This window comes from Mobula hypostoma, chromosome 27 (genome assembly GCF_963921235.1).
Source record: "Mobula hypostoma chromosome 27, sMobHyp1.1, whole genome shotgun sequence".
In the NCBI taxonomy this organism is placed as follows: Eukaryota; Metazoa; Chordata; class Chondrichthyes; order Myliobatiformes; family Myliobatidae; genus Mobula; species Mobula hypostoma.
The window spans coordinates 28,702,963-28,716,631 of record NC_086123.1 but is presented as its reverse complement, the minus strand read 5'-3'; the positions used below and the strand labels follow the sequence as shown (position 1 = coordinate 28,716,631).

The 13,669-nt window shown below is 42.9% G+C and overlaps 1 protein-coding gene across 3 annotated transcripts in view; it reads left to right on the top strand.

Moving 5' to 3' along the window:
- Positions 1 to 13,669, top strand: part of ttc28 (tetratricopeptide repeat domain 28) — a 960,596-nt gene that overhangs the window by 530,520 nt on the left and 416,407 nt on the right. For all 3 annotated transcript variants that reach the window (XM_063034167.1, XM_063034166.1, XM_063034165.1), the window contains exons 3-4: positions 3,762 to 3,909; positions 9,329 to 9,601. In XM_063034167.1, coding sequence (XP_062890237.1) covers positions 3,762 to 3,909; positions 9,329 to 9,601 — 421 coding nt within the window. The remainder of the gene's footprint in view (positions 1 to 3,761; positions 3,910 to 9,328; positions 9,602 to 13,669) is intronic.

The window sequence follows — 13,669 nt, the reverse complement described above, 5'->3', positions numbered from 1 at the left end:
ATTGAATTAATAATTAAGTATCTTTAAATCATTGGATTGAAGGTTTGAACTGATTGCAGTTCTAAGCTTTGTGCTGTAGTCATTCAATCAAGTTTCCTCTTTCTTCTCGAGCTGCTCTCCTATATCCAAATATCTATTATTACTTAGTTATTAAGGACATTTAAAAACCTTTCAATGTAAGACAAAAACATTTCTTTCCTTTAATTACGGAATAATAAGGGACAGTTTTCTATCCCAGGAGATTCAACACAATTACTATTTTTCTTTTGAAGAATACAGTGTACCAGATGCAGGGCAGAAAACCATCCCATCCACCTTATACACTCTTCTTCCTCATCTCCAATTTGCCCTCTCTTTCTTCTTCCTCTCCACTTTGCCTTCTCTTTCTCCCCCAATCATGTTGCGGGCTCTTCCCCCCCCACCTTTTCCTTTCTTTCTTCCTCCCCCCACTGCCAGTGTTTCTCTGTTTTCTTTCACCCCGTATCTCATTGTCTGTGTCACAGTTCCCCCTCCATAATCAACACTCTCCATTCTTCACCCTTCACCCCAACCCAACCCTCCTCAGCTCTTCTTCCCATTATTTAAGATCTATGGTATTTTAACAAAAAGCCAGGCCGACTTTTGGGGTGTGGGAGTCATGGGAAATGAAGATAAACACTCGGAACTGAGATTCAACACAGCTGTTCCTTTGGGGTAACATCCTGAATTCCCCCAGATTGTTGCAATATAATTATATTTAAACATTGGAAGCTGAAGAGTTAAATTGCCCAATTTATTGTAAGCTATTCTGGTCCTCATGGCCACAAGACTTAGAAACAAAATGAGGTCATTCAGCCCATCAAAATCTGATTTGCTATTCCTTCATGGCTGATTTATTTTCCCTCACAATCCCATTCTCCTTTCTTATCCCTGTAACTTTTGACACTCTTACTAATCAAGAGCTCATCAACCTCTTGCCTAAATGTACCCAATGACTTGACTTCCACAGCCATCTATGCCAATAAATTCTAGAGATTCAACACCCTCTTACAAAAGAAATTACTCCTCAGCTCTGTTTAAAGGATCATCCTTCTATTCTGAGGCTGTGCTGTCTGGTCCTAGATTCTCCAAATGTAGGAAATACCCACTCTGTCTAGATCTTTAACTATTTGATATGTTTCAGTGAGATCCACCCCCCCCCCACCATTCTTCTAAACCAGGGTCCCCAACCTTTTTTGCACCGTGGACCGGTTTAATATTGACGATATTCTTGCAGACTGGCCGACGGGGTCGGCGGGGTGGGTGTTCAAGTTCAAAAGTGCGTGACAGGGAATGAGGAAAGGTGAGGCTGACTCATTTCGTTTCATATCGCCAAATCATATCATTTCCTCGCGGCCCCGTAGCACATGCTTTGCGGCCTGGTGGTTGGGGACCACTGTTCTAAACTCCAGTGAGTACAGGCCTAGAGTCATCAAATGCTTCTTAACTGTTAACCCTTTCGTTCCTTGAGTAATTCTCATGAACCTCTCCAATGTCAGCACATCCATAAGGGGCTCAGAACTGCTCACAATACTCCATGTACAGTTTGACCAACGCCTGAAAAAGCCCCAGCACTACATCCTTCCTTGTATATTCTAGTGTTCTCAAAATGAATGGTAATATTGCATTTGTCTTCCTTACTGCCCACTCAACCTGCAAGGTAACCTTTAGGGAATCCTGCATGAGGACTCCCAAATCCCTATCCACCTCTGATTTCCGAATTTGCTCTCCTTGTAGAAAATAGCTTACACCCTTATTCCTTCTATCAAAGTGCATGACTATGCACTTTCTGACACTGCATTCCCTCTGTCACTTTGTTGCTCCTTCTTTTCATCTGTCCAAGTTCTTCTGCAGAATCCCTGCTTCCTCTACATTGCCTGCCCCTCCACTGATCTTTGTATTATCTGTGAATATGGCTACAACGCCATCAATTCCGTCACTCATCATTAACATATAGCATGGAAAGAAGCTAAAGAACACTAATTCTGCGGAACACCACTTGTCACCCGCAGCCAACCAGAAAAAGTTCCCGCTTAGCCACGTTGGAAGTGTGAAAGAGCCTTTAATGCAGAGATGCCTTGAATTTTCCAGTCCCGCAAATCTATGTCTTGCAATTTTCACCCTCGGGGAAATACGGTCTGTAATGGTATTGTATTGGCCTAAATTTGATGGAAAGAAACTTAATTATAGACACAGTGAGAAGGAGAATGTACAGGACAAGTTGAATGAATCACAACACTGTGTGGCACATATTGGGATAGATGTGTGTTTTTGGCCTTTGACGAGGGTGGAATGAAGCTTGTGAGCTTTGATTCTTGGTATTATGGCATCAAGTTGAAAGAAAGGACATGGTATTGAATGTGATTTCATGAAAAAGGTAAAAAGCACTGGAAAAAATGGAAGTATGTACATGTGGACCAAAGTGTGAACTTTGGGGCAGCAAATTTGAGGGAAAACGTCAAGGGTCCAATAAGCAAAACATGGAAATTATAATCTGTTGATTGGTTTTCAAGAAACTATCTAGAAATGCTTTATTTTTCTTACCCATCTCCTATTCTGTTTATAATTAACGATTGGTGGAAAAAGAAAGAGAAATACTTTCCAATAAGTAAGAAACAAATATTTTGAGTTAGATTTCCACAGTGTCATGTGAACTTACCCAAAGTAAAAAACTACAGATCAGGAGTTCCCAATCTGGGGTCTGTGGACCTCTTGCTTAATGGTATAAAAAAGGGTTGGGAACCCCTGTTTTAGAAAATGTCCAGTGATGATGGAGCTGGGAAGAGCTCTTGAGGATATTCTGCTGGATTTTGAGCAGTATTTAAGAAAAGGTTTCCATATGGAGGTTAAGAATTTGAATTGAGTCAGTGATGGAATGGAACTGTGAAAGTGGTTAAATGGCCGCAATACCTCAGCTAATTAAATTCATCTTTTTTTTGGGTCTTCACTGACTCAAAATGTTTGGATGTTTTTATGTTTTTTAAACCCTCTGTGTTTTAGTTTTCACAGAAAAAAACTTTGTGGCTTAAATGTTTAAAATATACTGCTTAAGTCATTTTGGGCATGAGGCTCAGATATTTGTTTGTGCTTTTGATGGTGGCTGAGCCCTTCAGGGTCTAACATGGGGGTTTCCAACCTGGGGCCCACGGACCTCTCGGTTAATGGTAGGGGTCCGTGGCATAAAATCAAGGTTGGGAACCCCATGGTCTGGTGGGTGATGGTCAGAGAATTCCAGTGATTGTTGCCCTTCGCTGACTAATTCCAAAAGGTTAGTTTGCCTTCATGCCATCACAGCACAAGAATAGTGAATAGTATAGGCCAAAATGTTTTAAAAGAACAAATCAGTAACTCAGACAAAATGGCAGGTGATATAAAAAAAATACAGTTGTGGGAAGAAAAGTGGGAAGTGAACCAGAAATCATTACCCTCGGTAGAATACTCTTGAGCCTAAAGACAAACATCTGGAAGTAATTAACTGATGAATGATGTGCTAATCTCACAGGGATAGGTTTATATGTAGAAGGAGGAGACTGACAGGTATTTAAAATATTATGGAGTCAAGGAGATGGAGAAGGCGGGAGAATTGTTTGGAGGCCAGGAACGAATTAGCCATGTTGTTGAACGGTGGAGCAGGCACAGAGGCCCGTTTGGCCTCCTCCTGCTCCCGCGTCTTACGTTAAGAGACTCGGATGCTAATTACGGGCAGGAGCTGTCGATTACAATGCCGCTGTTTCTCTTCACAGGCATACTTCCGACAGGGTGTTGCTCTCCAGTATCTCGGCCGCCATGCAGATGCGCTGGCTGCATTTGCGTCAGGACTGGCTCAAGACCCAAAGAGCTTGCAGCTGCTGGTTGGGATGGTGGAAGCCGCCATGAAGTCCCCATTACGAGGTAAGGACAACGTACAGGTCACATGTTACTCATGACATAACAGTCAGGCTGCATTTGTGTCCTCCAAGGTAGGCCAAATTCTTCAAACATCTTTGTATAGACTCTTGAATTGTACTTAATTTTTATTTCCTTCAGTTCTTCTTCCTGTTCATTTATCGTCATTTTTGATCTCACAGTTCAAGGTAAATTTTTATTATCAGAGTACATAGATGTCACCGTATCCAACCCTGAGATTCATGTTCTTCTGGGCATACTCAATAAATCGAAACGGAATAATACCCACAACAGAATGAATGAAAGACCGCCCAACTCCGGTCTTCAACCAGAGAGCAGAAGGCAACAATCTGTGCAAATACAAAAATAGGAAATAATACATAATAATAAATAAATAAATAAATAAGCAATAAATATTGAGAACATGAGATAAGAAATTCTTGAAAGTGAGTCCATTGGTTGTGGGAACACTTCAGTGATAGGGCGAGTGAAGTTATCCCCTCTGGTTCAAGAGCCTGATGGTTGAGGGGTAGTAACTGTTCCTGAACCTGATGGTGTGAGATCTGAGGCCCTTGAAATAAACCACAGAAAATGTCCCATCCAGATGAATCACTGCCTAGTACGACAACTGCTCTACACAAAACGGCTCGAAATCGGAGAAGTTCATGAGCACAACCCAGTCCACCACAAAAGAAAACGGCCTTCTGTCCATTAACTCTGTCTACACTTCCTGGTGTCTTGAGAAAGCAACCTCTTTATAAAGCCCTCCCACCCCAGTTATTCTCTCTCCTCCCCACTTCCATTGGGCAGAGGATACAAAAGCTTGAATACGCATACCACCAGGCTGAAGGACAGATTCTGTCCCACTGTTATAGGAGCCCTGATCGGATCTCTTGTCTGAAAAAGAGCTCCTGATCTCCTTACCTCGTCATGCACTGCACTCTCTCTGTAACTGTAACATTATATTCTGCATTCTATACTATTTTGATGTATGTACTGTATGTATGTATGGAATGATCTGTCTGGTGGCATGCAAACAAAGCTTTTCGTTGTGTCTCAGAACATGTGACAGTCATAAACCAGTTACTTGTTTGTTAACCTCAGTGAGGACTAAACTACAATTATATAGAGTATATTGCAAACAAGTATATCAAAAGAAGCGCATCATTGGTAATAAACTGTCAAATTGTTGATCAAAGTTTCAAAGAACATTTAATGTTGGAGTACGTATACAGTATACAACCTGAACGTCATCCTCTTCATGGGCATCCACAAAACAAAGAAATCCTGTAGGACAATAGAAACATTGAAGCCCCAAAGCTACGCTCCCCTTCCCTTTACACAAGCAGCAGTATAAATATTGACCCCCCTCACCCTCACCCCCACCCACGCCAGCTGAAATATTGACCTCCCCACCCCCCTCACCATGCGAGCAGCAGCGGAAGCACCAAAGAGTCCATCAAACTACAGTTCACAAACCAGCACTTCGCAACTCGCTGTCCCGCTGCTACAATCTTCCATGTCGCTTCTCCAAGCCCCCGGCCTTGTCTTGAGGACCGACAGGCTCTCTTTCTCCATTGGGAGGGAGGGGGAAAGGGAGGGACACGAAAGAAGAAATGAAAGAGAAAAAACAGGGGCAAACATGAGGAAATTTGTAGATGCTGGAATTCAAGAAAAAACAGGGGCATTCCTCTACTAGCAGCCAGCGATTTGCAAATACACTGCCTGCTGTCTCGGTGTTCTGATCTCGATGGTTCGGTCTCCCACTACGCTTCAGTCAGTCGGGAAGGGATTTCATCGTGACTCATGGATATGTACTCCCATGGAAGGTACACGTACACGCACACTTTGTGTTAATACCCAACCTGTGAACCATTGTCAGGCATCTCGGAAAATCATGTATAAGCTTCTTGCTTGAACGCCCACCTGTACCAGGGAAGCATTGGTTCAGCAAAGTGGATATATGTCAATTATTTATGCTTGTCTTTGAATTATTATTTTCAAGAAAAAAAAGCATTTAGTTTTCATGGATAACCTGACTGTTAAACTGGAACTGCTGCTGTCCATTTGTGCAGTTTTGTGTTGTAGTTTTAAAAGATGAATTTCAAAACTTTCCTGCTCAGTGAAGGTTTCCCATCATCAGACCTTGTTCTCCTTTGCCAGAATTTTGCACTTCTCTGAGAACTCCCCATAGTGCAATGATGGCCCCTGATCTTCTTTGCTATCAATCATCTTGTGTTTCCTTCTTTCAACAAACGAGAGGAGCTTATGGATTTATTTCACAGAGGAAGTATTTTCTGCTGATTTCCTTTGCTCACAAAGTTAGATTCTTCCAGACTGTACTCTTGTTCCAAGTTCTAATGCTGTATTTCTATTTCCGGTGTTGGGTTAATCCAAATACCACTTCATGTTTACTTAAACTTCTCTTCTTAGTCTCTGTGCTAACCTAAATGAATTCTTCCCCACATTTGTTTTGTCCCGTTCCTATACCTCGATCCCTCTGCCATTACCTCCAAAGTCCTTTAACATAGATAGATACTTCATTGATTTCATAGGAAATTACAGTGTCACAGTGGCATTACAAGTGCACAGATATACAAATATTAGAAGTAAGAAAGAATTTAAAAAATTACCTGAAAAATAAGATGTACATGATTTACAAGTCAAAGATGACCAAGTTCAAAGATTTCCAAGTTCACACTGATAGGATTACCGTAATATTATACGGTAATGGGTATACATTTACACCATCCAGATAAGAAGTGATGCTGGTATTGCACAGGGTGTCCATGATAGCAGGGTGTGAAAACAGAGCTAAACAGAGCTTAAACAGAGCTCTGGTAAACAGAGGGTAACAGGAGGGGGTCATCACTTCAACGCCTCATTTTTGAGTCTAATGGCCTGGGGTAAGAATGACCTCATATAACGCTCTTTGGAACAGTGCACTTGTCTTAGTGTATTACTAAAAGTGCTCCTCTGTTCACTAAGGTGGTGTGCAAAGGTTGAGAAACATTGTCTGGAATTGCCAGGATTTTCCGTAGGGTCCTTTGTTCTACTTCAGCCTCCAATGTGTCCAGTTTGACCCCCATAACAGAGCCAGCCTTTCTAATCAGTTTATTGAGCCTTTTGGCATCACCTGTGCTGATGCCATTGCCCCAGCACACCACCGCATAGAAGATGGTACTGATGACAACAGACTGGTAGAGCTTGTGAGGGAAAGGCCTGCACACTCCAAAGGACTTCAGTCGCCTCAGGAAGTAGAGGTGACTCTAACCCTTGTTACACGCAGCCTCTGTGTTGGCGCTGCACTCAAGTCTGTTTTCCGGGTGCACCCTCAGGTACTTGTAGGTCCTCACCTCATCCACGTCCTCACCACTAATAGTAACAGGGAGCAGTGCAGGCTTGGCCTTCCTAAAATCCATCACCATCTTCCCTATCTTACTGATATTGAGCTGCCGATGATTCAGCTTGCACCATTTGACAAAGTCCTCCACCAGAGCCCTGTATTCATTCTCCTGTCCTCCCTTTGTACACCCACCTGTTGCTGAGTCATCAGAGAATTTCTGCAGATGACATCAGAGCTATTTCTATTTTTCCCTTGTGGTCCATGCTCCATATGATTCCAAGGTAAGCTTTTCTTAAGAAAAGTTTGAAGTTCAAAGTAAATTTATTATCTAAGTACATTTCTACCACCATATACAATCCTGCGATTTATTTTCTTGTGGGCATACTCAAAAAATCTATAGAATAGTAACCATAACAGGATCAATGAAAGACTGTCCAACTTGGGCGTTCAACCAGATTGCAGAAGACAACAGCTTGGCAGTGTGGAGGATCAGCGAGTTCTTAGGGTCCATGTCCACAGGACACTCAAAGCTGCTGCTCAGGTTGACAGAGTTGTTAAGAAAGCGTGTGGTATGCTGACCTTCATCAGCCAAGCCACTGAGTTCAAGAGCCATGAGGTAATGTTACAGCTATATAAGACCTTAGTTAGATCCCACTTGGAGTACTGTGTTCAGTTCTGGTCACCTCACTACAGGAAGGACGTGGATACTATCGAGAGAGTCCAGAGGAGATTTACAAGGATATTGCCTGGATTAGGGAGAATGCCTTATGGGAATAGGTTGAGTGAACTCGGCCTTTTCACCTTGGAGCGACGGAGGATGAGAGGTGACCTGATAGCGGTGTACAGGATGATGAGAGGCACTGATCGTGTGGATAGCCAGAGGCTTTTTCACAGGGCTGAGATGGCTAACACAAGGGGGCATAGTTTTAAGGTGCTTGGAAATAGGTACCAAGGGGATGTCAGAGGTAAGTTTTTCACACAGATTGGTGTGTGCGTGGAATGCACTGCCAGCGAAAATGGTAGAGGTAGATACAATAGGGTCTTTAAAGAGCCTCTAAGATAGGTAGATGGAGCTTAGAAAAATAGAGAGCTATGTGGTAGGGAAATTCTAGGCAGCTTCGAGAGCAGTTACGTGGTCGGCACAACATTGTGGGCTGAAGGGCCTGTAATGTACTGTAGATTTTCTATGTTCTATGTTTTATGTAACAAGCTACAAATACAAAAGGAAAGAAATAATAATAATAAATAAATATCCAATAAATATCAAGAACATGAGGTGAACAGTCCTTGAAAGTGCTTCCATAGGTTGTTGGAACATTTCAATGATGGAGCAATTGAAATTATCCCCTTTGGTTTAAGAGCCTGATGGGTGAGGGGTAATAACTGTTCCAGAAACTGGTGCTGTGAGTCCTTAGGATCCTTCACCACCCTCCTGGTGGCTGGAGTGAGAAGAAAGCATGTCCTGTTTGGCAGGAGGTCCCTGATAATGGATGTTTCTTTCCTGCGACAGAAGGGCTTTACCCGTGATGGACTGGACCGTATCCAGTACTTTTTGTAGCACTTTGGTGCTCCCATACCAGGCTGTAATGCAGCCAGCCAATATACTCTTCACTACATAACTTTAGAAATGTATCAAACTTTTAGATGTCATGCCAAATCTCTGCAAGCTCCTCTAAGGAAGTAGAGGCGCTGCTGTGCTCTCTTCATGATTGCATTTCCGTGTAGGGCCCAAGACAGGTCCTCTGAAATAATAACACCAAGGAATTTAAAGTTGCTGGCCCTCTCCACCTTTGATTCTCCAATGAGGACTGGCTCATGGACCTCTGGTTTCTTCTGCTGAAGTCAATAATCGGTTCCTTGGTTTTGCTGACATTGAGTAAAAGGTTGCTGGTACTTTCAGTCTCTCTCCGATATGATGATTCATCACCACCTTTGAACATTTTTAAGCAATCCACACACCTACTCTGTAACAAGTTAAGTTACTGCAGCTAAATATCTTACTGATGCAGTTTATTGAGCATTGGCTCTTCTGTCCTTTAAATAAAATTCATTTTTTTGTCATTGTGATTTGTTTTGTAGAATCGCTGGAACCAACCTATCAGAAGCTACAGAAAATGAAGCTGGACAAAAGCCCATTTGTGGTCGTATCTGTCATTGGCCAGGAGCTTCTGACAGCGGGACACCACAGTGCCTCTGTAGTAGTTCTGGAGGCTGCCTTGAAAATTGGAACGTGCAGCTTGAAACTTCGTGGGTCAGTGTTCTCTGCCCTAAGCAGTGCTTACTGGGCTTTAGGGAATACAGAGAAGAGTATTGGCTACATGCAGCAGGACTTCGATGTAGCCAAGACTCTAGGTAATGTCCACAGATATCTTTCTTATTAAATTATTAAGAGTTTTTGAATTAAATTGCATTCTGTAGTATTTTGATCTTCACAGCATGCTTTGTTTGTCATTAGCATAAAAAGCTCTTCATTTGGAGTTCAAGTTGTAAAGGGAACAATTCTTTCATATGCAGTTGTAGAACTGTTGCCGATCTGTCATTACAAATTGGAAATAGCATTACAGCTATTGCTTTGCTTGCTTTCACCAGGTGAATTATTTTTAAGTTTGGTGGCGGAGTGGAGCTATTTCTACGAAAAGAGGTGTAAGGCACTCCTTCCCTCTGTGAGCCTGCATGGGCAAGGTGTAGCATCTGCTTAGCCCCTCAATCAGGGTCACGTGAAGCCATGGGAGCAGGTGGTGGATGGTCGTGTGAGCAGTTGGTGCACATCACACATCCTGGTTATGCAGCCACTGATGCCAGGCAGACAATCTCTGAAGAGTATTGATAATGGCTGGGGTCACCCGTCTTGTAAAGACACTGCCCAGGAGAAGGCAATACCAAACCACTTCTGTAGAACAATTGGCCAAGAACAGTCATGGTCATACAGAGGAAAGATAGAGGGAAGACCATGATCTCCCCCATATGACATAGCACTTAATGGTGATGATGTGTTAGGTAGGAGGTAGATGAATCTTGGCATGTCTGTAAGCAACTGTAGTGCTTCAGGGACAGGGTGAGCAAACAGAGGTCATAGCACACTTTGGCACCAATGTCAGAGGTAAAAAGGAGGAAGACATCCTGCATAGTTGAGAATAGGGAGTCAGGAATGAAGCTGAATTGCAGGACCTCGAAGACAGTAATCTCTGCATTACTACTGGTGCTACGTAGTAGTCAGGGCAGGAATAAAAAGGTAGAACAGATGAATGAGTGGCTGAGGAAATAGTGCACGGGGAAGGGCTTCAAGTCCTTATAACATTGGAACTTCTTCAGGGGAGGGGTGACCTGTCAAAGACCTACTGGTTCTACCTTAATTGGAAGGGAACCAATATCCTGGCCAGGAAGCTTGCTAGCTTGGCAGTGGGATCTAGAGCACCAGGTCAGAAAGTGGAGGGATTGAGAGGAGATTAGATGTCATAACCTGTAAGAACAGGCAGGAGGAAGGTAATAGACACAATGAGACACAAAGGTTGAAGTGTGTGTATTGTAAATATAGGAATATTAGGTATGAGTAGATGAAGTGATAGTGTTGTGGCCATAACAGACTTGATTTGGAGAGAGGGAGAGAGAGACAGGAATGATGTTTTGGTCTTGATGTTTTAGGTAAGATAGAGAAGAAGGTAAAAAGATAGAAGAGGGAGTTGCACTACTGATCAGGAACATTAACGTTGCTTCACTCAGAGGGACATGTTGAAGAGCTTATGCAGTAAAACTCAAAAATACGAAAGATGCAATTACTCTGATGGGATTGTACTATAGACCGCCCAATAACCACTGGGGCATTGAGGAACAGATACGAGGGCAGTTTAGGAAAAGATGTGAAAACACAAGGGTTGTAGTCATGGGTGACTTCAACTTCCCTAATCTAGACTGGGACTTCCTTCATGCAAGAGGTTTACTTACTTATTGCCCGTTATACCGCTGGCGGTTAGGGCAGCAATGAAGGTCTTCCTTTTCTGGCAGTATTCAGCACTTTCTTTATTGTGCCAGTAGCTCAGTTTTCAGTACTGTCATTCATGCAGGTCCTGGATGAAGACTCAGGAATAGCATCACACTCAGACGTAGAAGGATTCTTCATTGCTGTTTCCATAACAATTTTGTTTTAGCAATCAGGGTTGATAGCTCTGAGCTGAACCCCCTATCCTGAAGGACTGGTGGACCACTCTTAGTGTGGCCTCTACTCTTTGACCTTTTTGGCGCGGGTAACCCTACCAAGAGCTAAACCATAAATCCCTGACTCCAGGCAACATAGCTTTCTGGGTCATTGAGGCACGCAAGTCTCCAAACCACGACAAGGTTGTGATCCTCTTGGAGGAAAAGTGGTTTAGGTGGGGAAGAGTTGTTAGGTATATCCATGAAGGTTTCTTAAATCAATATGTAGATAGTATGACAAGCTGTACTGAGCTGTACTGTAGCTTGTCATATATCTAAATGACCTGAATGAAAATATAAATGAGTAAATTACTAAGTTTGCAGATAGCTCAAAGATTGTTGGTGTTGTGGATAACTTAGAAAACTGGCAAAGAATACATTGGGATATGGATCAGTTGCGGATGTGGGTAGAGACATGATTGACAGAGCTTAACCTGGATAAATGTGAAGGGTTGCTTCAAATGTGCAGAGCCAGTACACTGCTGTTGGGAAGACCCTTAATTATGTTGATGTGCAGAGGCATCTTGGGGTCCAAGTTCATTGCTCTCTGAAAGTGAGATAACTTGTTAAAGAAATATATGGCATACTTGCCTTTTATTAGTCAAGGAATTGGATTCTGGAGCCAGGATGATATGTTCTAGCTTTATTAAACTCTAGTTAAGTTCCACCTGGACTAATGCATTCATTTCTGGCTGCCTCATTGTCAGAAGGATGTGGAGGCTTTGGAGAGGTACAGAAGTTGTTTACCCGGATACTAACTGGAGTACTGGAGGGCATGTTCTTTAAGGAAAAGTTGGACAAACTTGGATTGGTTTCTCTGGAACAGTGGAAGCTGAGGGGAGATCTGGAAGAAGTTTCTAAGATAGTGTATGTATTTATTTATTGAGATATAGTATGGAGTAGCCCCTCCAGCCCTTAGAGCCACACCACCCAGCAATCCCCCGATTTAACCCCAGCCTAGTCACAGGGCAATTTACAATGACCGATTAACCTACCAGTCAGTACGTCTTTGGACTCTGAGAGGAAACCCATGTGGTGACGGGGAAAACGTACAAACTCCTTACACACAGTGGTGGGAATTGAACACTGGTCGGTCATTCTGTAAAGCACTATATTAACCACTACATTACCGTGCCACCCCAGATTCTGAGCAGTATAGATAGCTCACTCTATCTATCTTTTGGTATCTTTTTCCCGGGATTAAAATATCTAATACCAGAGGGCATGCAGTTGAGGTGAGATAGTGTGACCTCAAAGGAGAAGTACGGGGCAAGTTTTTGACAGAGAGTGGTTGGTGTCTGGAAGATGCTGCCAAGAGTGTTGGTGAAGGCAAACATGATAGATGTGTTCAGAGGTTCCTGGACAGCATGAATGTGCATGAAATGGAAGGATATGGACATTGAGTAGCTAGAAGGTATTGGTTGTGTGGGCATTTGATTTGGGCAGCATGGTGACATGGTGGTGAGCGTAATGATCTGTGGCACCAACACGGGGATCAATTCCTGCTACTGTCTGTAATGAGTATTTACTTATTGAGATAGGCCCTTCTGGCCCTTTGAGCCATGCTGCCCAGCAACCCCTGGTTTAATCCGAGCCTAATCATGGGACAGTTTACAATGACCAATCAACCTCCCAACCGGTATGTCTTTACACTGTGGGAGGAAACTGGAGCAGCCGTAGGAAACCCACGTGGTCATGGGGAGAACGTACAGACTCCTTACAGACAGCGATGGGAATTGAACCAAGGTCACTGGTACTGTAACATGTTGTGCTAACCACTACTCTACCTTGCTGCCTTATATAGTGAACCATTTCCTCACACATTCCAAAGATGTACTGGTTAGTAAGTTGTGGGCATGGTATGTTGGTACCAGAAGCATGGTGATACTTGCGGCCTGACCCCAGCACTTCCTTGGCCTATGTTTGTTGTTGTGCAAATGGTGCATTTCACTGTATCTTTCGATATTTTGTTATCCATGTGAAAAATAAAGCTGATTTTTCAGGCATAATGTTGTGGGCCAAAGGGCCTGTTTCTGTGTGGTACTCTTATATGTCCTATGTACCAGCACTGCAGCCCTTTAATTAGAACTTGTTATAGACAAGATGAGAACAGGACCAGTTTGAATTGGAAACTGAAGATCTTGGGTACCCAGTAGTCATTCTTCACGAGGAGCAGGCTTATTCTTTCAGTCACTGACTGTTCATGACATTTTTGCTTTCATAATAACT